Source organism: Mercenaria mercenaria, chromosome 10 (assembly GCF_021730395.1).
Source record: "Mercenaria mercenaria strain notata chromosome 10, MADL_Memer_1, whole genome shotgun sequence".
NCBI lineage: Eukaryota > Metazoa > Mollusca > Bivalvia > Venerida > Veneridae > Mercenaria > Mercenaria mercenaria.
In genome coordinates, this window is record NC_069370.1 from 57,450,266 (window position 1) to 57,471,842 (window position 21,577).

Consider the following 21,577-nt stretch of genomic DNA (forward strand, 5'->3'; position numbering starts at 1 on the left):
TAAGTGTGACCTTGACCTTTGAGCTACGGACCTGGGTCTTGCACGCGACATGTCGTCTTACTGTGGTACACATTCATGCCAAGTTATTTGAAAATCCATCCATGGATGACAAAGATATGGACCTGACACGAAAATTGCGGACAGACTGACAGACCGACTGGACAGACTGACAGACGGTTCAAAAACTATATGCCTCCCTTCGGGGGCATAAAAAGTCCTTCAATGCAATTAAAAGTTATGGTGTGGACAAAATTTTTTACTGGACATTAAACAGTGACCTTGATGTTTAACCGACAGACATAGACACATGTTGAAACACTGTCTCATCATGGGGAACATTGTATCACTAAGATAATCCATCAATGCATATAAAAGTTATGGACAAGAAACAATTTTTACTTGACCTTCAATAGTGACCTTGACCTTTGGCCTACAAGCGTAAGTCATGTACTTGTGTATACATATTGCCCTCTATTCCCGTACTAAGTTTTATGAACCTAGCTTGAATACTTTTTGAGTAATTGCAGGATCCAGATTTGCAGACGAACAGAATGATGGACGTTTTTACAAATAGATACTTCTGTGGCTACCCTTTTGTTTTCTCTACTGTTCTTTTAGCCACGAAAGAAAAAAAATAGCCACATAAGAGCTTACGGAATGAATGACATCAAAGAAAAAGTACAGTTACCTATTGTTCCTATAGCCACCTAGCACGGACAGACGGATGGATAAAGTGTTCCACTGGTAGAGGTCTAAAAAACTGACTATATTTGACTATATTTGTTCTTTGACCACATAGTATGGCCCTGATCTTAAATCAAACATGACAGAAAGTTGGTCTCATGATGGCAACTTATGTAAAGATATTTCACTTTTTTTTTTTCAAAAGTAAGAGAAAATGTGGTCCACATAAAACAACCTTATATGCAAATATTTAACTTACAGTTTTCTACTGCTAAAGAACTCTTTACTTAACCTGCTTAAAACACATGACTTTATTTTGGTATGTTAACCTTGTCCAAATTCACTTTCACATTTATACAAATGAAGGTGGCTCCCATGATAATCTTGGATGGCTCATCTTAATAAATATACAAGTTAGTATGAATTTTAAAAAGTATTTTATCACATCAAGGGCAGTAAATCGCACATCATTTAAGTAATCCTGCCCATTATTCAAATTGTCTGTGATTTTATGTGTACTTAGTTGTTGTTGTAAGTTTTATGATGGCTGCTTACGAAATATGACCTCTAATGTGTAAACACTGTGAAATATAGACATTTTCATTCCTTCATTGACAATAGCTCTTGTATCATTAAGGCAATTTCGCCGAATATCACACTTTGTGTGCTTAGCGCAAAATGGTCGTAACTCCTTCTTTATTTCATATAAGTTACAACCGTTTTGCGCTAAGCCCGCAACTTGTATTACCTAAGGTACATATAAATTATGTGTAAGATTCATGAATATTTGTAAAAGACATGTGGCCTCTATATCATACAGTCAATCCTGATCACCTCCAAATAAAGATCACTTCTATAAAAGACCACTATTTTAACAATTAATAACTATAATAAGACACCGAAGTGTAATGTAACCAAACAACAACAACAATTAACAGTATAAATTTACCTATATTAAAAGACCACCTGCCAACAAAGACCAATATCTTCAGTTCCCCAATAGTGACTTTTACAGACAGGGTTCACTGTATGAAAACAATGTAAGAATAGCCATTTCAACATATCAAGGGCCATAACTGTGGTCCTGTTGAACCAATTTTGCCAAATATAAAACTTATCCAAGTATGAATTCCATCTTTAATTTGTTAACATCAAGTTATTTAAGGTAATATGATTTATTCAAAGGGGCTTAACTGTAATGCTGCTGGAGAAATTGTTGCCAATGTTCAAACTTCTCAGAGATCTGACAGCCATGTAAATATAATGATAATTGTTCAAATATACTGTCTCCAACATATTACCACTAAAATATTGTTCACAGAAAATGATAAACAAAGGGCAATAATAACTCAGCCTTAAGCACTTCCTACAGACAAAGTAAGGCATAAAAAAAAAATATGTTTGTTTCCTGTAACATGCTGAAAAAAATGGGGGTCGGTAGGTAGGGAATTTTTTTTTTTTTTAATTTTTTTTTTTAGTAGGTGTCAGAACATTTCAGTGTTTAGTAACCTTATTATCGCCAATTAACTGCCTAATCAGTCCTCAACCTTAACTTTCTTCAGCAGTTGCCAGCAGGTTCACCAACTGCTAAAGTCTAGTAGACCTGCTCAGACTTTAGTGGACCTCCAATTCTATCTCATAAATTGTGATGCTGTAGACGTCATAACTTCATATGACTCAAAGAAACAGGACTTATTTCTAAATAATTAAAAATGGAAGACTGTAGCAATCTGTTATCCCGAAAAATAATTATTTTGAAAAGTGTCCCAAAATATGGACACAATCAGCACCAGTGTTGAAAGTGAAAAAAAAACATCAACAATTATCGGTAATCATTCTGATGATAAACTAAGTAATTGACCTCGTTTTCATCATCAATTAACACCCCCTCAAAGAGCTAAAAGAAGTGTGTCCGTTATTGTGGCATCTGCAGTGGAGATCAAAGCAGTATAGTTTCCACGAGATTGTCATTGCAATACGTCATGTTTTCGCGCCATGTGACACATCACTGTCTGATCGTACTTTCTCGATTCCTTTAATTGTTGAGAAGAAATCAGTAAAAAAGTTTTTTCTTTAATTTTTTAAAAGCGAATGTGCAATATCCCGAATAAACTGACATGTAAATGTGTCAGATCGTGAACGATAACTGACCTATTTGCCCTCAAGAAATTTACATTATTGTTTGAGAAGAATATCTAACAAAGTGTTGTGTCAAAAAATATATGTACGAAGACTCATTTAAAACTTATTAAAAATCGCAACGACATCATACTGCCTCATTTTAAAACCACATTTCTATTTACGTTCATGAGGTCACGTAACCTATTCTGCCGTGCTAACAGAAATCTGTTTGCCAAAAAATCGTTTTACTCCATGTATTTAAATTGCTGCCGCTTTTTCATTATTTAAGATTTTTTAATTGTGTTTTTTGTACTTTCTGGTCAAAAGTCTGAATTTTATTACCATAGTATGTACCGTTTATTTACTTCAAAAAGGAAATAAATAATCAAGATCGCGCTGTTTGAAATTTTACAAAACATTATATGAAAATTTGATCGTTTTAAAAGAATTTTGCCTACATTCCTGTCGATATCTTATTAAAATTGTTATAGAATTCAAACTGTATTAGTTCTCAAGCGGTGTTGAATATCTGAAGCGAATATATTAAAAAATGAATGCACTACGCGCGTTTTTTGTGTCAAAAGTAACTGCGATGTAAATTAAGTATTACGTAGGGCGCACGTGCTTGTGGAATGGAAAATTACCAGCATGAGTTTTGATATTTTTACGATTCGCGGGTAAATTCCAGTCATCCAGGTAATTTTGCCTGATGTAATTACTCAATTTGGTAAAGTTACCACGTAAAAACCGCTCACCCGATCGGTGGAGTAGTCCATTCGTGCTATCCTGACTTTGGGCCATATTCATAGTCGCCACTCAAACTCACACTTGACTCAAACTTGGGTAAGTATCACTCAAGCAGGCCTCGAGTAGACCTTGCGGGAGTGTGAGTGGAAGTCGATTGTCATATTCATAAATCCCACTCAATCTTAACTTTCGGAAGGGTAACTCAAGTATTGGTTTCATTGAACACAATATATTTATAGGATTATAACGGTATATTTGACAATAACATCAAAGGTATGCAAAAGTGTTAATCGTTATTTTTGCAGATCTATTTGCCAAGTCGGAAGTTGTCGTTTTATTGCCTGTCTGAATGTTTGTCCGTCCGTCTATTTGTTTTATATAACGTATTAATATTAGTATTATTAGTCATGTTAGTAGAATAAAATTTATACTTAAAATACATGAGTTTTTTTCCTGCTGTATTGAGATTTTATTACAACTGAATAATACTCGTGCCTTTAACTGTTGGTGTTTCCGAAAGCCATTCCACGTAAATTCCAATCATTACATATATATCATTTTTGAAATAAATGTTTTCGAATGAGATTTGGTGAATATTGTTTTTTTTTAATGACACATTAAGTTGGAGGGAAATATTTATATTTTTCAGTATGAATTTTCAGATATCTAGGCTAGTAAATATTTGTTACTAGGACGTGTGTTTTTTTTTTTTGATTGACTGATGAATTTGCCACCAGCATGGATCCAGACCAGCCTGCGCATCGGCGCAGTCAGGTCATGATCCATGCGGTTCGCTAATAGTTTCTCTATTCTCAGCATAGATCCTGACCAGACAGCAAACGTACTATGTTGGTTTTCTCATGGCGCGGCTCATATCTTTTATAAAATAAATGTTTCCGTAATGATGGGTTCTTCATGACATTAAATTGTTATATTTTTTCAGTATGAATTATTGAAGAAGAAAAAATAACCGATATCTAGGGTTGTGAAATGTAAATATTAGTTACTAAGACGTGTGTTTCTGAGAGTGACTGATGAGCCCCGTCAGATTAGGTTTAGTAGATGTATATTTGATTTCCTGTATCTATCTTTAACCGCTTTTATTAATTCAACAGTCTTTTAATTTGTTGGGTAATTTTACGTTTTCGTCGTCCTCAACAACATGTATTTAAAAAAAGAACTAAATATATTTTTTCCAAAATACCTTGCACAAATATGAACTTTCGCTTTTAAATGACACTGTTATCTTACCTTCAAATTAATTAAATATTGTAAATTTATCATCTAAACTTACATTATGAGACCTTGAGAAACACTCAAGGGTCCCCAGGACCTCCCTTAACAGTCACTCACTCTTGGGAGTTGACTCGACTGTCACTCACCTTTATGAATACAAATGGAATCTTTCTTGAGTGAAGACGTGACCGTTCGGCAATTTATTTGAGTATACTCAATGAGTGGTGTTGGAGTTTTGTCTATGAATATAGCCCATAAACTCGCCAATGCTTATAACTGTAGAATGCCGTACTAAGGCAAAATCAACTTTCGTTTTGTGAATTCGCCGATATGGGTACGATCCCCCACCCCCCATCACCCTATTTTTCCACTTTTAAGGGTTTTATTTTATTTGCAGACCGTGACTGAAAATTGGTTGACAGTCGGTCTACCCAACTTTTGATAGTGGACCTGCCGATTTTGGTGGCGTCGGTCCAACGGTCCACCACTAAGGTCGAGGCCTGTATAAATTAAATTACTAATCAAATAAAATTGTTGAAAATTTGCTGCCGCCTTTCAATAACAGATGTTGTTCATACAAGTTTTTTTTCTACAGTGATTCCTTATGTTCAGTATGTGTAACAGGCAAAGTTCATAGTTTTGCAGACAGACATAGCTTCGGGCCGTTTTTGCCAATTAGAGATTTTCGGGGCCACACTTAATCTTTTGTCGCAAATGGCTCAAGTGCAACCGACAGCGTGACCCCTGAACAAGTGGTACAAACATGATAATAGACTGCTCTTCTACGAATTGTTTATCAATTAACGTTTACACCTTGATCAATAAACACCTTTCATAATGAAGTACTAAATACAAACCGCGAGATAACCACGTGTCAGTCGGAGCGTGGCGTGATTGACATCTGTCAATAGCTAATTAGTATATGACGCTCCGCCTACTGCCATACTTCCGCTTGTGGCGGCGAACAGTATTGAAATTCACCAAGATTTTGATTGACTAGGGGCAGAACTTTTGAACTCGATATGCATCAAAGAAATCCTCGATTTTCGCGGGTGAAAACCCAGAACCTCGAGTCTACCGACAAACAGGCTTTTCGCCATGTTGTTTCATGTCGACAGAACCAGGAACGTTCATGACTATGCGCGACGAGGTCGGGTGCAACTAAATAATCCCTATAATCAATAAAGATATGATCAGAATCTCGAATTTCAGCCCATAAAAAAATTGCGGTCGGCGGTAAAAACTTACAGTCGGTCGGGTTACAGGAAACAAACATATTTTTTTTTTAGGCCTAATCATACATTCCTGACCCACTTTTTAACAATATCTTTATTATAATTCAATGTGATTCAAGCTCTACTGTATTTTCACCACTCTTCCAAACAATCTATGCTGTTATTTCTATCAATTAAAAATAATTATTTTCCACTGCCCAAGGAATTATTCAAAAAACCTTATTTGTCCATCTTTTTTAAATATACAGAGATCATTTCATTTTTATAGAAAATCTTAAGAAGTCACTTTACTCACATTGTGAAATCATTAATATTCATGAGGGACTGGTTTTCATGGATTCAATAGTCAATTCATGAAACTTTAAACCCAACAAATTAATTCATTTTATCTTAAAAATTTGAAACCCATGAAGACATTCCCAATTAAACTTGCAATTATATGCAAAAGAAATAAATCATTTAACTTTTTACAGAATAAAGCCATTGCTTTTTTGGTCTCAATAAAAACTGTGTAACATACTGATCCAAGACTTTATATGGCTGAAAACTAATGAAGTTCACACCATGTGTGATTTTCCCTTTCATTTGTTTTAAGGTTCATGTAAAGTGTTTTGAAACTGCCCCTCGGATGAAATTTTGTCTGACACTTTTAGGCCTCACAGGCTTTTGTTTTTCATAAAATGCACACCAAACTGTTCAGATTAGGCAGAAGAGTCTTTCAATAAAGGTTCTTCTGCTTGGAATAATAAATTTTCTCTTATGTCACATTTACTTTGCTTGTCCACATTCTGTTTTGTAGAAAATATAAGTTTTCTGAAACTTCCTTTTCAAATATTATTGTGTGCCTAATACAGTTCTCCAGGTACTTCTAGTGTTGAAATTGTTACAAAACATTAACTTGCAAAACATGCAAAATGAAAGTGAAAGTAGAGCCGTGAAATTGACAAAATACTGCTATGTTTATGAAAATATATAAGTTACCAGTAACCATATTTCATTACTTGGAGTACGTAGATAAATATGTTACACAAACAACCAAAACAAAATTAAAGAAAAAATATTTTTGAAAAAGAAGTTTGATATTTTCTACAAAACAGAATGTTGACAGTCAAAGTACATGTAATACTGGTATTAGTCAAAATGCATATTCTGATTATTCTCAAAGAAGCTTACCATTTTATAAAGTAATTCCTATTTCCTCTGAACAATACAGTATCTTTATTATAAACAGTAACGGTTTCTGAGGTATAAATATCCAAAATTACAATTCAACTGAGGGGTGGTTTCGAAACACTTTTGATGAACCTTTAACTCCTTAATTTAGCAGTATGTCTGAAGGGTAAAGATGTCCACACTATATAATGAATGACGCAGAAGGTGTCCTGTGTATTGGTATGGGAATCATTTATGCAAAGTTATTTCAATATCCCACCATGCACAATAATTTACTCTGCCAGAAAACAGTTTTCCAAACATATTCATAAACACATAAACTGACTGACAAAACACAAAGACACACTCACACAGTAACACTATATGCCCCTTACAAAATTATTAATGACAGAGGCATCACTGATTAAAGACGAATTTAATGAAGCTGACAAAAGTTTGGAGGTCAACATATACAGTGATTTTTTTTTAAATAATGCAACTACCTGTGCCAATGAAATTGGGAAAATTTAGCGCATTAAATCCTGAAGTTGGGAAAGTAATAAAAAAAGTTTGTTTTGATTATTAATTGTTAATATTTTAGTTTTCTACTAATTTTATACTCTTGATGTATTACCCCTGTGCACATTTCACTCATAAAGCCTCTACATACATTGATGAAATCGCATGTGCGCACTGGTAACCGTTTGAAAAAATGTACGACTGGTGAACAAGTTTTATTGATAACCCTAAATATAGCAAGATTACCGGGGCGTGCATGCTACATTTAGTGCAAAATAGGTCTGTCAGTTATGCAACACAGATTTGCGAATTTTGACTGAAATAAAAACAGAGGGGGAAAATATGAATATTTTTGGGGGAAAAATGGAGGGTTTTTTTTGCAAGGGAAAACTGCTGATATTTGGCACAAAAAAATAGCCCCAAAAAATCACCGATATATATCCCATATTCCCAATCAACATTAAAAGCCTGAAGCATGCATTGTAACTGCTGGGACAAATTTGAACAGAAACGTGCAAATCTAACCCCTTACATGTAAGACTATACCATGCTGCATCCTCAATGCACGTCTCACACTTACGTTGCATCTCCTCGAGCAGTCACTGTCTGATTCGGGTATGAAGGGGGAGAAGCAGGTCCTGCATATGCCTGTGGTGTCTGCGGGTTGTTAAAATCTACCACTCCTGATGGCTGTGTAGGCCTGATAACAAGAACAAATCTGATGAAGCGAATTCAGGAAAAAAGTTAGGTTCAAATTTTTTTTTTAAACTTTCTTTACAACATAACACTTCACTTTACAGGTATTTTCAAGTTTAATATTTAATAATATTCAAGTGTTACTTACTTTATATACGCAATCGATTAATTTAAACATATTTTATTTCAAACATATGTGCATACTACATTTTACAATATCGATATTATACATGTTGAAAAAGGATAAGATCCGAAAGCTAGGCTTATAAAGGTCTTTTCCTATGCAAACGTTTAGTTTAAACTTATCAAGTGCATAATATAGCTCTGTCTAAATAGTGTCATAGACACCACTTAAGGTAGTTGCATGTTGGATTAAATGGAAAAGACTGCATAACTTCATTTAAATGAAAAATCTACTAGAATTATGCCTGGTAGCAGTTATACATGTAACATAAATGTTGCAGAGAATCTGTTATATCCAGTCACAGTAAGTGCCACTTTATTTCTTAAGGTTAATTTTAATACTAGGTAGGTTTTCTATCACAAATTAAGATGTGTGAATTCATCATCTGTGGTTTCAAAAATTTGAATACGGCAACTTTTATTTTTCTACCCAACTGAGAGCACTGACATTCTACAATTGTAACTCAAGCATTACTGATTTCTGATACACCCAGTAAAATTTGATTTTCTTATATAAACAAAACTATTTCCTTAGCAATAAAGTCCCCTAACCCTTACCATGCTGGACATGATTGATTCTGCCTTTGCGACCAGTGTAGATCATGACCAGCCTGCACATCCATGCAGTCTAATCATGGTCTGCACTGTTCACCATTCAGTCAGTATCTTTTTGGTAAGCACCCCTTTTAACAGCTAATGGTACTGTCCAAATTGAAAGATGGACAAGTTCAGTACAGAAATTTAGCATAGTAAAGGCTAATGTTAGAGGCATTTGCAACATCTGCTGCTATAGGAACAATCTTTTATATTGAAACTTAACTTAGGAACCTGCATTATTCTCCAAATAACCTACCATCTGTCAGGTTTCATGAAACAAAATTAAGTACTTAGGAAGTTAAAAAAAGATCTATCTATTGTGACTGATAGACTGACAGACAGATGAACAATCAAAACAGACAGAAAAAGGGACAAAATAATATGCTGTTTTTTCTTCATATTGCTTTCTATATCCCAGGTTTTATAGGAAAAATGTAAAGTTGGACACAATCCACTATTTATGACTGACAGGACAGACAGACAATGTAGTGCTTATAGTTTGATACTTTTTGTAGTAGCTTGTCCCACCAAACACTGCAGATATTCCAAATTAATATTGTAAAATGTTTCAACCTGAACTCTGTCCAGAAACCTTGAGCGACAATACCATTTTACTTTAATCTTTATTTCATAAGAGTCACAATTGTTTGGCACTATGGCCTTGATAAATATGCCCTTCAATATCATCATAACTTACGCAAACAAGAGTGCCAGATTGTCACAATATACGCCTGTCACAGCAAATTTCTTTACTCTAGCACCTGTATTTGCAAATGGAATTTCAATTTTGTGGTTGTTTAGTAATCATTGTAAGTCATTTGTTTTTCTAAGTCCACAAAAAAACTCCTTACCAGGTAAAGATACCTTAAAATACACCTAAAATTTGAAAGTAACATCTATGTTGTACCACAGAAAAGTGGTCTTGTTTTTTCCCTACGGTCAATTATAAAAAAGTTACAATATAAGTTATTTATAGTAACAACTAAGGGAAGATAATCTTACAAAAAAAAAAAAAAAAAAAAAAATCCATAAAAAAATTGTAAGTCCACACAAAAATCTTTACCAGGTAGAGATTGGTCAAAATACACCTCATAATTGGATGTAGCATGCATGTTGTACTACAGAAAAGTGGTCTCGATTTTTCCCTACGACTAGTAATGAAAAAGTTACAATATAAGCTATTTATAGTAACAACAAAGGGAAGTAATTCTAAAGAAAGGAACTGCGCATGACACTTCATCTCATGATGGTGTATAATTGTGCCAAGTTACATCAAAATCTCTCCATGCATGAAGAAGAAATGCTTCGGACAAAAGTCATTCTTGTACCTGACCTTTGGCCTCTAAGTGTGACCTTGACCTTTGACCTAGGGAACTGGTTCTTGCACATGACATTCCGCCTCGTGGTGGTGAACATTTGTGCAAAGTTATATCAAAATCCCTCTATGCATGAAGAAGAAATGCTCCGGACAAGGTTTTCATTCTTGTATCATTTGACCTGTAAGTGTGACCTTGACCTTTGACCTAGGGACCTGGTTCTTGCACATGACACTCCGCCTGGTAGTGGTGAACATTTGTGCAAAGTTACATCAAAATCCCTCTATGCATGAAGAAGATATGCTCCGGACAAAGTCATTCTTGAATTTGACCTTTGACCTCTAAGTGTGACCTTGACCTTAGACCTAGGGACCTGGTTTTTGCGCATGACACTCCGTCTCATGATGGTGAACAACTGTGCCAAGTTTCATCAAAATCCCTTCATGCATGTAGAAGATATGCTCCGGACAAAGTCTGTGGACGCCGCCCGCCCGCCCGCCCGGGGCGTTCCCATAATACGTCCCGTTTTTCAAACGGGCGTATAAAAAACAGTCCTGTTCTAAAAATTGGTAGGAAAATATACAATGGGTAGGTGGTACTCACACTTGTCCGTCAATTATATTGATGAGTGTAGTTTTTACATAACCTCCCTGCACCAGACTAGGTGTGGTATCTGTAATAAATAACATTTCATAATTTAGACATTTGTGAAATATGTGACCAGCTTTATTTATAGTTTGGAACCCATTATTGGCTAGAATGTAAAATTGAAAGTTGCATAAAGTTGCAGTGTGTGTGTGTGTGTGTGTGTGTGGGGTGGGGGGGGGGGGGGGGGGGGGGGGGGGGGGCCTAATATTTTTTTTGGACTAGTGAATTTGATTCATCAGATAAGATTTCAAGCAACCATGATACAGTTTCATTTTGTATTGTACAATTCACTTTTATTCTTTGGTGTCCAAATCCTTTCTTTGATCTTTTTACAGTAAAATTAGCAATATTCCTGGGGAACTAATTTTCATGGATTTTATGGTAGTTAAATCTGCAATTAAATCTCACAAATAAAATTCAAACTCAAGTTATTTTTAAAAACATATTAACACAATATAGAATTTTTCCCCACCAACAAATTTTAATGAAACTAAACACAACTCAAACTTAGCAAGTCTGATCAGAAGACCTGCTTGTTAATAAAATAAATGAAAATAAACCAAACCCGACGTAGGTGGAGAATAGTATCTCTGAAAGGCTGTGTCTTTTGGAATGTCTGGATGCAGTGTCACGAGGGAAGTCAAATCCTTGATACGATCTGCTAAACCACGTATTGCAAAATCTTTGATGGTAAAGGGTGCCAAATTCCATACCTGTCTCTCACCTTTAACAGGAAAAAGTATACAAAAATTTAGTGATGCATAAAATTAATGTTATCTTTAATAAGCATATGATACTGTCTGAACAATAATTATTCTGAATGGAATAGAGCCTATGTACTATATTTAAATGAAACAAGTTTTCCAATTTTAAGTGTACATTCTGATTTACATATATGAGCCATGCCATGAGAAAACCAACATAGTTGCTTTGCGACCAGCATGGATCCAGTCTGGTCAGGATCCATGCTGTTCGCTAATAGTTTCTCTAATTGCAATAGGCTTTGAAAGCGAACAGCATGGATCCTGACCAGACTGCACCGATGCACAGGCTGGTCTGGATCCATGCTGGTCGCAAAGCCACTATGTTGGGTTTCTCATGGCGCGGCTCATATATTTAGAAAATTCATCAATATTTAACTGATAACTGAAGAAATGATCATTTCTTACTTTTCATTAATTAAACATGTCAAGAATCAGAAGTATCGATTTTGGCCATAATAAAATAAACTTTTCCATTTTGGGCAATAACATTAATTCCAAAAATTTTTGTAATTTTTAATACAATGCTCACAAATTGTCAACTGTCATAATAATGTCTGATAACAAATCATCTTACATACAGATTGAAAGTTACAAGATAAAACTGTACTAGACTTTTAGTTTATTTTGACAGCATAATTAGTCCACCAGTTTTCATTGACGATGGAGATTTTTGCCGATAATCGTGTATAGGACCATTTATTCGTAATTCTCTGATGCCAGGATTAATTTTGTTTGTTTGTTTTTGGGTTTAACGCCGTTTTTCAACAGTATTTCAGTCATGTAACGGCGGGCAGTTAACCTAACCAGTATTCCTGGATTCTGTACAAGTACAAACCTGTTCTCCGCAAGTAACTGCCAACTTCCCCACATGAATCAGAGGTGGAGGACTAATGATTTCAGACACAATGTCGTTTATCAAATAGTCACGGAGAACATACGCCCCGCCCGAGGATCGAACTCGCGACCCCGAGATCCGTAGACCAACGCTCTTACCTACTGAGCTAAGCGGGCGGGCTCCTGGATTAATTAGCAAATTGCTTACTAACTTAGGTTATTAGTGATGTACTTAGCATTTAATCTGTAACTTATCTTTTATTCCCTTGTTGAGAAATGTAATTCAATTTCTGGTCACAAAAGTAATTGTCACAACTGATCACTGAACAGGTGTTTGTTCTGTTGTTACACCAATCACTCAGCATACGTGTCATGTATGAATTAACCAATCATACTAATCGTTTAGGATAATGTGTCATGTATGAATTAACCAATCATACTAATCATTTAGGATACTGTGTCATGTATGAATTAACCCAATTAACTAATCATTTAGGATACTGTGTCATGTATGAATTAACCGATCATACTAATCGTTTAGGATAATGTGTCATGTATGAATTAACCAATCATACTAATCGTTTAGGATGATGTGTTTGTTTGTTTGTTTGTTTTGGGTTTAACGCCGTTTTTCAACAGTATTTCAGTCATGTAACGGCGGGCAGTTAACCTAACCAGTGTTCCTGGATTCTGTACCAGTACAAACCTGTTCTCCGCAAGTAACTGCCAACTTCCCCACATGAATCAGAGGTGGAGGACTAATGATTTCAGATACAATGTCGTTTATCAAATAGTCACGGAGAACATACGCCCCGCCCGAGGATCGAACTCGCGACCCCGCGATCCTTAGGATGATGTGTCATGTATGAATTAACCAATCATACTAATTGTTTAGGATAATGTGTCATGTATTTAGCATAATGTGTCATGTAATTATTAACCAATTATACTATTCGTTTAGGAAAATGTGTCATGTATGAATTAACCAACTATACTAATGGTCTAGGATAATGTGTCATGTATGAATTAACCAACTATACTAATCGTCTAGGATAATGTGTCATGTATGAATTAACCAACTATACTAATCGTCTAGGATAATGTGTCATGTATGAATTAACCAACTAAACTAATCGTTTAGGACAATGTGTCATGTATGAATTAACCAATTATACTAATCGTTTAGGATAATGGGCAGATAGACATAAACACATTTATTACCTGATATTTGATACTGGTGAACACGGCTATTGTTACTCATCTATTAATTAATAAAATGTAAATACTTGCTTGGTTGGTAACTAACATATCAAATAATTAGAAAATGCTTTTGCGGAAAAACACATGTCTCCCCCAAAGCATAGTAGTAATAGGCAAGAATTAAATAGGGGCAGCAGCGAAAGTCAAACACTAATGGTTGGCTTAGTGACTGAAATGCAACAGGGATCATCTACTTGGTATGACCAATCATTCGATAAAGTTTCAACGTTCCCGGTCTCAAGTTATAGATTGGAAACAGTTTTCTATGTTCTGGCCCCTGTGACCTTGACCTCTGAAAGAATGGCCCGAAGATCAATAGCAATCATCTACTAGGCATGTTGAAGTTTCAACCTTCTGGGTCAAGTGTTTCTCCAAGTTATTTATTGGAAAAATCGAAACTGTATTCCATGTTCTGGCCCCTTGGAAACGGTTTTCCATGTTCTGGCTCCTGTGACCTTGACTCTGATCAAGTAACCCCAAACATAATAGGGGTCATCTACTCTGCACGTCCTATCACCTTATGAAATCTGAAGGTTCTGAATCAAATGGTTCTCAAGTTATTGATCGGAAACGCTTTTCCATGTTCTGGCCCCTTTGACCTTTGATTGAGTGACACCAATATCCAAAGGGTCATCTACTCTGCATGTCCAATCCTCGTATGAAGTTTCAACATTCTGGGTCAAACGGTTCTCAAGCTGTTGACCTGAAAAGATTTTCCATGTTCAGACCCCTGTGACCTTGACCTTTGATTGAGTGACCCCAAAAACAATATACTATGAAGTTTGAAGGTTCTAGGTCAAATGGTTCTCCACTTACTGATCGGAAATTGTTTTCCATATTCAGGCCCCTGTGAAGACCTTTGATTGAGTGACCCCAAAAACAATAGGGGTCATCTAATCCGTAAGCCCTATCACCCTATAAAGTTTGACGGTTCTGGGTCAATGGTTCTCCAGTTATTGATCAAAATGAAGTGAGACAGACGGATAGGGCAAAAACATAATAAATGTGTACATCTCAAACTGCCCAATCTGACATATTATTCCAAACAATCAGTAGGGCTGGTCCAATATTTTCCTTGCTATTTCCAAAAAATATACTGTTTTACGTTTCTAGTTATTTTATACTGTTAAAAACTACACTATAAGTATAAGCAGTTTTAGAATAATTAAATTACACCAAACGTCCAACATAAAAGCAACTCACTAACATAGGGAAATAACAACAGGTGATTCAGCGACCATAGCTTTTCAAATATACTTAAAGGCATTAAAAACTAAAGTTTGAGAATTGGATGCTAAAATTATTTCAAGGTACCGTAGTCTAAAATCATGTTCCATTTAACTGTTCAATAATGAAATAGAATAAAATGTTTCATGTATTTTTTTTATTGTTTTTTTTTGTTGGGGAGCGTGGGGAGAGGGCAAGTGGCTGACAATATGCAAAGATAATATGGCAAGATATCAGCTTTTGTGGTCAAGGGAAACACCAGATGCCCATCTGGACTTTATTTATGGCGTAAGATAGTCCTTTTGTAGAACCACTTAACTTACACCCGCCTGATGGCAAAGAACTAAGTGGGTGAGAGGCAAGTCAGCAAAGTTACCTTAATCACACAGCCACAGCCCTCCAAGTGTTTTAATTTAATATATATTAATATATTAAATGCCATTTCCAGAAAAAGACAGTTATTCAACAAAATTGATTTAATTCTTAACAATACAATTTCCATAAAAAGACTAGTTATTCAACAAAATTGATTTAATTCTTAACAATACAATTTCCATAAAAAGACTAGTTATTCAACAAAATTGATTTAATTCTTAACAATACAATTTCCATAAAAAGACAGTTATTCAACAAAATTGATTTAATTCTTAACAATACAATTTCCATAAAAAGACCAGTTATTCAACAAAATTGATTTAATTCTTAACAATACAATTTCCATAAAAAAGACTAGTTATTCAACAAAATTGATTTAATTCTTAACAATACAATTTCCATAAAAAGACTAGTTATTCAACAAAATTGATTTAATTCTTAACAATACAATTTCCATAAAAAGACAGTTATTCAACAAAATTGATATAATTCCTAAAAAGAGTTTCGAAAATTAATATGTGAAGCCTCTGTGGCCGGGTGGTTAAGGTCGCTGACTTTGAATCACTTGCAATTCACCAGTGTGGGTTCGAGCCTCACTTGGGGCATTGAATTCTTCATGTCAGGAAGCCACCCACCTGGCTTGGAGAAGGTCGGTGGTTCTACCCAGATGCCCGCCAGTGAGGAAACAAGAGTGCCAGACTGTCACAAAATACGCCCATCTAAATATTCAGTTATGTATCATAAAAAGATTTCGAGAAATTCAAGGGCCATAATCCAAGAGTGCCTGGGACGATTTGGGTGGTTATAAAACTTGGTCAAGACAATATGCTTACAAACATTGTCAGCAAGTTTGGTGAAGACTGGATGAGAACTGTTTGATTTAGAGAGCGGACAAGGCTAAATTCGCAGATTTAGAGTAATTCAAGGGCCATAATCCAAGAGTGCCTGGGGCGATTTGGCTGGTTATCGAACTTGGCCAAGATATTATTCCCACAAACATTGTCAGCAAGTTTGGTGAAGATCGGATAAAAACAATTTGACTTAGAGAGCGGACATGCTTTTGGACGCCGACCACCCACCTGGCCACCGGCCGCTATGGGTGTTCACATCATACGCCCCGCTCTTTCAGAGATGGGCACATAATAATGTCTAGAGTGCAACAAAACAAACAAACAAATAATCAACACAGTTAGCCCTGCCAAGAACATAACCATCACCATCACATAAAAAGTGCATTTAATAAATCAGTTACATAATAATGCATTATTTCATTTTTAAATAATTTCTGATTTTAAGAATCTGGCCGAGGACTTATGGTCAAACACATTTTGTTCAAGTTTTGTGAAGATCGGATGAGAAATGTTTGACTTAAAGAGTGCGGACAAGCTTTGTGACAGACAGACAGACACACAGACTGGAGTAAATCAATATGTCTCCCACACCACTGTGTGGTAGGAGACATAACTATCCATGAGTCAGCTGGATTGCATCCTAACATAAATGGATTCTACACTCCCAAGTCAGATTTCAAACCCAATGAGGTAAGAAGCAAGTGATTTTAAGTCTTTGACATATAATATGTATGCATAGAGGCTGGTTCTTAACACTTTGTACAACTCTGGTTATTATAGGAAAGGAAAAAGAAGGAAAAACCTATGTGCATAGACAACAAGAAGCCACAGAGAACAGAGAACAATTGTCATACAATTTTTTAAAACTGCGATTATTCTTACAGAACTACATCACATCACTTTGTAAATTTCATGAAGAATAAAGGTACTACATTAATAACACAGAATTAATAACAGGAAAATCAAGTCTTGACATTGTTTACATCCAGTCCTTAGACAGTAATACATTCCACAGAAATAGGTATTAAATCTCTTTTTGAAATTCTGTTTAAAACCAGACTTGAAAGCAGCTATTTGCATACCCGGTTTGTCTGGCTGATCGGCTACCCAGGCTATGGTAATCCCTCCTACTGTACCGTCACTGAACCGTAACAAAAATGTCCCGTTAGGCTGAGACAGCAAGAGATCATTAGACTCGGTTTTATCCATGAAGCCTATTATGTGCCTAAAACAGCAAGATTTTTTAGTAACAATGTATTAATACCAATCAAACTGTGGGTACACCAATATCCGTTATCATCAATGAGTGCTTTTCACACCCATTAAACAATTATTAATACTAACATGTTATACATCACAAATAACATAAACTTTACTACACAAACATTATACATGGTGCTGAAACAGGGACTTAGCTATGCTGAGGCCCATCGAAGCAACACCCTCACTGGATTCTTTAACCCTTAGCCTGCTAAATTTCTAAAATGGACTAGTCCATCATTCAATTTTGGCAGTACCACTTATTATTCAAAGGGGTGTTAACTGAAAATTTACTGACTGAATATCAAACGATTGTGCAGGCTGATTGTGCAGGCAGATCTTGGTCTGCACTGGTTGCAAAGGCAGTGTCACTTGCCGCCAGCAGCTAAAGGTTAATAATAATTAGAACTTATTAAACAAACTGTGTCAAGCAAGCATTTCCTGGGTACTCCTGTAAGGTTTTGCCTCGATGTTTCTAAGCTTCTGGCTATGTCTCTGCAGTAAAATCATTAACCTTTACCCTGCTAATTTTCTAAAATGCATAGGTCCATCATTCAATTTGGGCAGTACCACTTGTTTATGAAAGGGGTGTTCACTGAAAATTTACTGACTGGACAGCGAACAGTGCAGACCATAATCAGCCTGCATGGGCGCAAAGGCAGATTCACTTGCCGCCAGCAAGCTAAAGGTTAATATTACTGGAGAACTAATTCTTTTATCGCGGTTCAATCAATCTACAAGATTTAATTCAAACAACCACATACAATTATATTTCGACTTAATTCATGACCCCAACAAAAGGCAGAGTAATATGTCAAAGCCATAAAATTTCATCAAATTTAAAAGACTTCACAATGTCTGCTTCCAAGAAAAATCGTGACCTTAAGAATTTTAGTAGTGCCCCATGATTTAATTTTAGTAAAATTTAGAATTTCCTTCTCAAAACCTCTTATTTTATAAAAATATGGACACAAAGAAAGTAATTGGATATTTCGTTTGTTTTATGTATATCTACCTCTAGTCAAACTGGAGGAATAACAAATTACCGTTTAGTTTTGAAACAACGATACATCAAAGTTAGGTTTCTAGCTAGAGCATAAGACATTAAAGTATTGTTAAAATGACACATCAAACATTTGAACACTTCAAGCAGTGTCAGATGTTTTACCAAACATCTACTTCTTACCAGGGCTGTCAACGACCCATGCTATAGTTACTCCCCCTACCTCCGATTCACTGAACCTTAGGAGGAATGTTCCGCTTGGTCGTTGTGACAAGAGGTCCTGAGATTCCTTCTTGTCAATGAAACCTAACAGTATCCTAAACACCATATACAGTCAGTGATATAAGTTACTTAGATATTTCAGCATAATAATTATGTTTGTGGAGATACATGTACTATAGTTTTACCTGTACAATAAGCCATACCGACCTACAGAGATATTCTTCCAGAAAAACATTAAAATTTCAATACTTAAAAATACAAGACAGTTGAGTATATTTTATAATAAGAGGGCCCTGAAGGTCCTGTATCGCTCCCGTATTCTAGCTCTTACTCCAGATTACCAAGCACCTCAATTGGCGCAGATTTCATAGAGACAAACATTTTGACCACATTTCATGTAAATCAAGTTGTTTGTTGACTAAGATTTTCAACGATTTGAACTAATTACATAGCTTTTTATCTCAGGTATAAAACTTTTTAACTTGATCTAGATTTCACCAAGATTTATGATGATCAAGTTGAAAAGGTGGCATGTATAGTATTAACCAAGTTTTTCTATGATTTGACCTAATGACCTATTTTTTCCAAAGTGACCAGGTTACAAATTTGACCTCGATTTTAAACAGACAAACACTCCAACCAAGTTTCATGAAGATCAGGTAGAAAATGTGGCCTTTTGAGCATTAGAAATGTCTTTCTATGATTTCACCTAGTGACTTTTTGACCTATATTATCCAGTTTCAACCTTGACCAAGATTTCATAGAATAAAAATTTTGCAAAGATTTATCATAATCAAGTAGAAAATGAGATATCTAGAGGATCAACAATGTTTTTCCATGACTTGACCTAGTGACCTAGTTTCTGATCTCATGTAACTCAGTTTTTATCTTATCCTAGATTTGGTCTAGAGACAAACACTCTGACAAAGCTTGAAGATGATTAAACAGACAATGTGGTCTTGACCTGGTGATCTGGTTTTTGACCACAGGTAATATAGTTTTGTACTTTGACCTAGATTTCATAGAGACATTCTGACAAAGCTTTAAGAAGATGAAACGAAATAATGTGGCCTCTAGTGAGTTAACAAGGTTTTCCTAAGACTTGCCCTAGTGACTTGGTTTTTTACCTAAATTTCATAGACAAACATTCTGACAAAGTTTCAAAAAGATTAGGTAGAAAATGTGGTCTCAACAAGGTTTTCCTTTTAACTGACCCAGTGAACTAGTTTTTTTTAACCTAGATGACACAGTAATGGCCTTGTCCAAGCTTTTATTGAAATTAATATTCTGAAAAAGTTTCATTAAAATTGGGCTAAAATTGTAACCTCTAGAGTGTTAACAGTCAAATTGTTAAAGACACAAGACGGATGACGAGGATGGACACTTTCTGCCCATAGTAGATTAAAACAAGAGATCACAGAGTGATCTTGGCGCCCACCAATGTGCCATTTTTGAGAATTCCAAAATTTTAAGACTTATTGACTAGCTCAAGGTCAAATTTCATTTCCGTACAAAACACTGTGCATGTGGTCAAAATTCGAAACCTGTAGCTTGAGACATGTGAAAGTAGGTCACTATATAAATTTCAAGGACAAAGTTCTTTGTACACAAAACTATGCATGTGCATCAAGTTTGAAGGCTGTAATTTGATAAATTTGAAAGTAGGTCACTAGGTCAATCTTAAGGTCAAAGTTTATTTTGGTACACAAAACTATCAAGTGGTCCAAATTTGATGGCTGTAGCTTTAGAAATGTGAAAGTAGGTCACTAGGTCAAAACCAAGGTCAAATTACACTTCAGAATACAAATCTATACATGTGGTCCAAATTTAAAGCCTGTATATTCAAAAATGTGAAAGTAGGTCACTAGGTCAATGTCAAGGTCAAAGTTTGCTTCGGTACACAATCCTATGCATGTACGTCTAAATTTGAAGCCTGTACCTACAGAAATGTGAAAGTAGGTCACTAGGTCAATCTTAAGGTCAAAGTTAATTTCGGTACACAAAACTATGCAAGAGGTCCAAATTTGATGGCTGTAGCTCGAGAAATGTGAAAGTAGGTAACTAGGTCAAAATCAAGGTCAAATTTTAGTTTGGAACACAGAACTATGCATGTGGTCCAAATTTGAGGCCTGTATCTTCAATAATGTGAAAGTAGGTCACTAGGTCAATGTAAAGGTCAAAGTTTGTTTCGGTACACAAAATTATGCATGTGGTCCAAATTTGAAGGCTGTACCTTGAGAAATGTGAAAGTAAGTCACTAGGTCAAAATGAAGGTCAAATTTCATTTCGGAACACAAAACTATGCATGTGGTCCAAATTTGAAGGCTGTAGCTCGAGAAATGTGAAAGTAGGTCACTAGGGCAAAATCAAGGTCAAATTTTATTTCGGAACACAGAACTATGCATGTGGTCCAAATTTGAAGCCTGTACTTTCAAAAATGTGAAAGTAGGTCACTAGGTCAATATCAAGGTCAAAGTATTTTCAGTGCACAAAACTATGCATGTGGTCCAAATTTGAAGGCTGTAGCTACAGAAATGTGAAAGTAGGTCACTAGGTCAAAATCAAGGTCAACTCATGTCAAGGTTCATCTTGCCACTCAAAACCATACAGGTGGTCCAAACTTGAATGTTGTAGGTTATTGACAAGA

General features: G+C 35.5%; 1 protein-coding gene across 9 annotated transcripts in view; it reads right to left on the bottom strand.

Annotated features, from left to right (window-relative positions):
• LOC123561466 (signal transducer and activator of transcription 5B-like) overlaps positions 1 to 21,577 on the bottom strand; it is a 107,252-nt gene that overhangs the window by 24,488 nt on the left and 61,187 nt on the right. For 5 of the 9 annotated variants that reach the window (XM_053553159.1, XM_045353853.2, XM_053553163.1 and 2 more), the window contains 4 exons: positions 17,528 to 17,670; positions 11,700 to 11,858; positions 11,090 to 11,159; positions 8,275 to 8,394 (listed from right to left, as the gene is read on the bottom strand). In XM_053553159.1, the coding sequence (XP_053409134.1) occupies positions 8,275 to 8,394; positions 11,090 to 11,159; positions 11,700 to 11,858; positions 17,528 to 17,670 (492 nt within the window). Of the gene's footprint in view, positions 1 to 1,633; positions 1,710 to 8,226; positions 8,395 to 11,089; positions 11,160 to 11,699; positions 11,859 to 17,527; positions 17,671 to 18,891; positions 19,026 to 21,577 lie in introns of all 9 variants that reach the window. The other 4 variants (XM_053553164.1, XM_053553162.1, XR_006688426.2 and 1 more) reach the window with 3 other exon arrangements.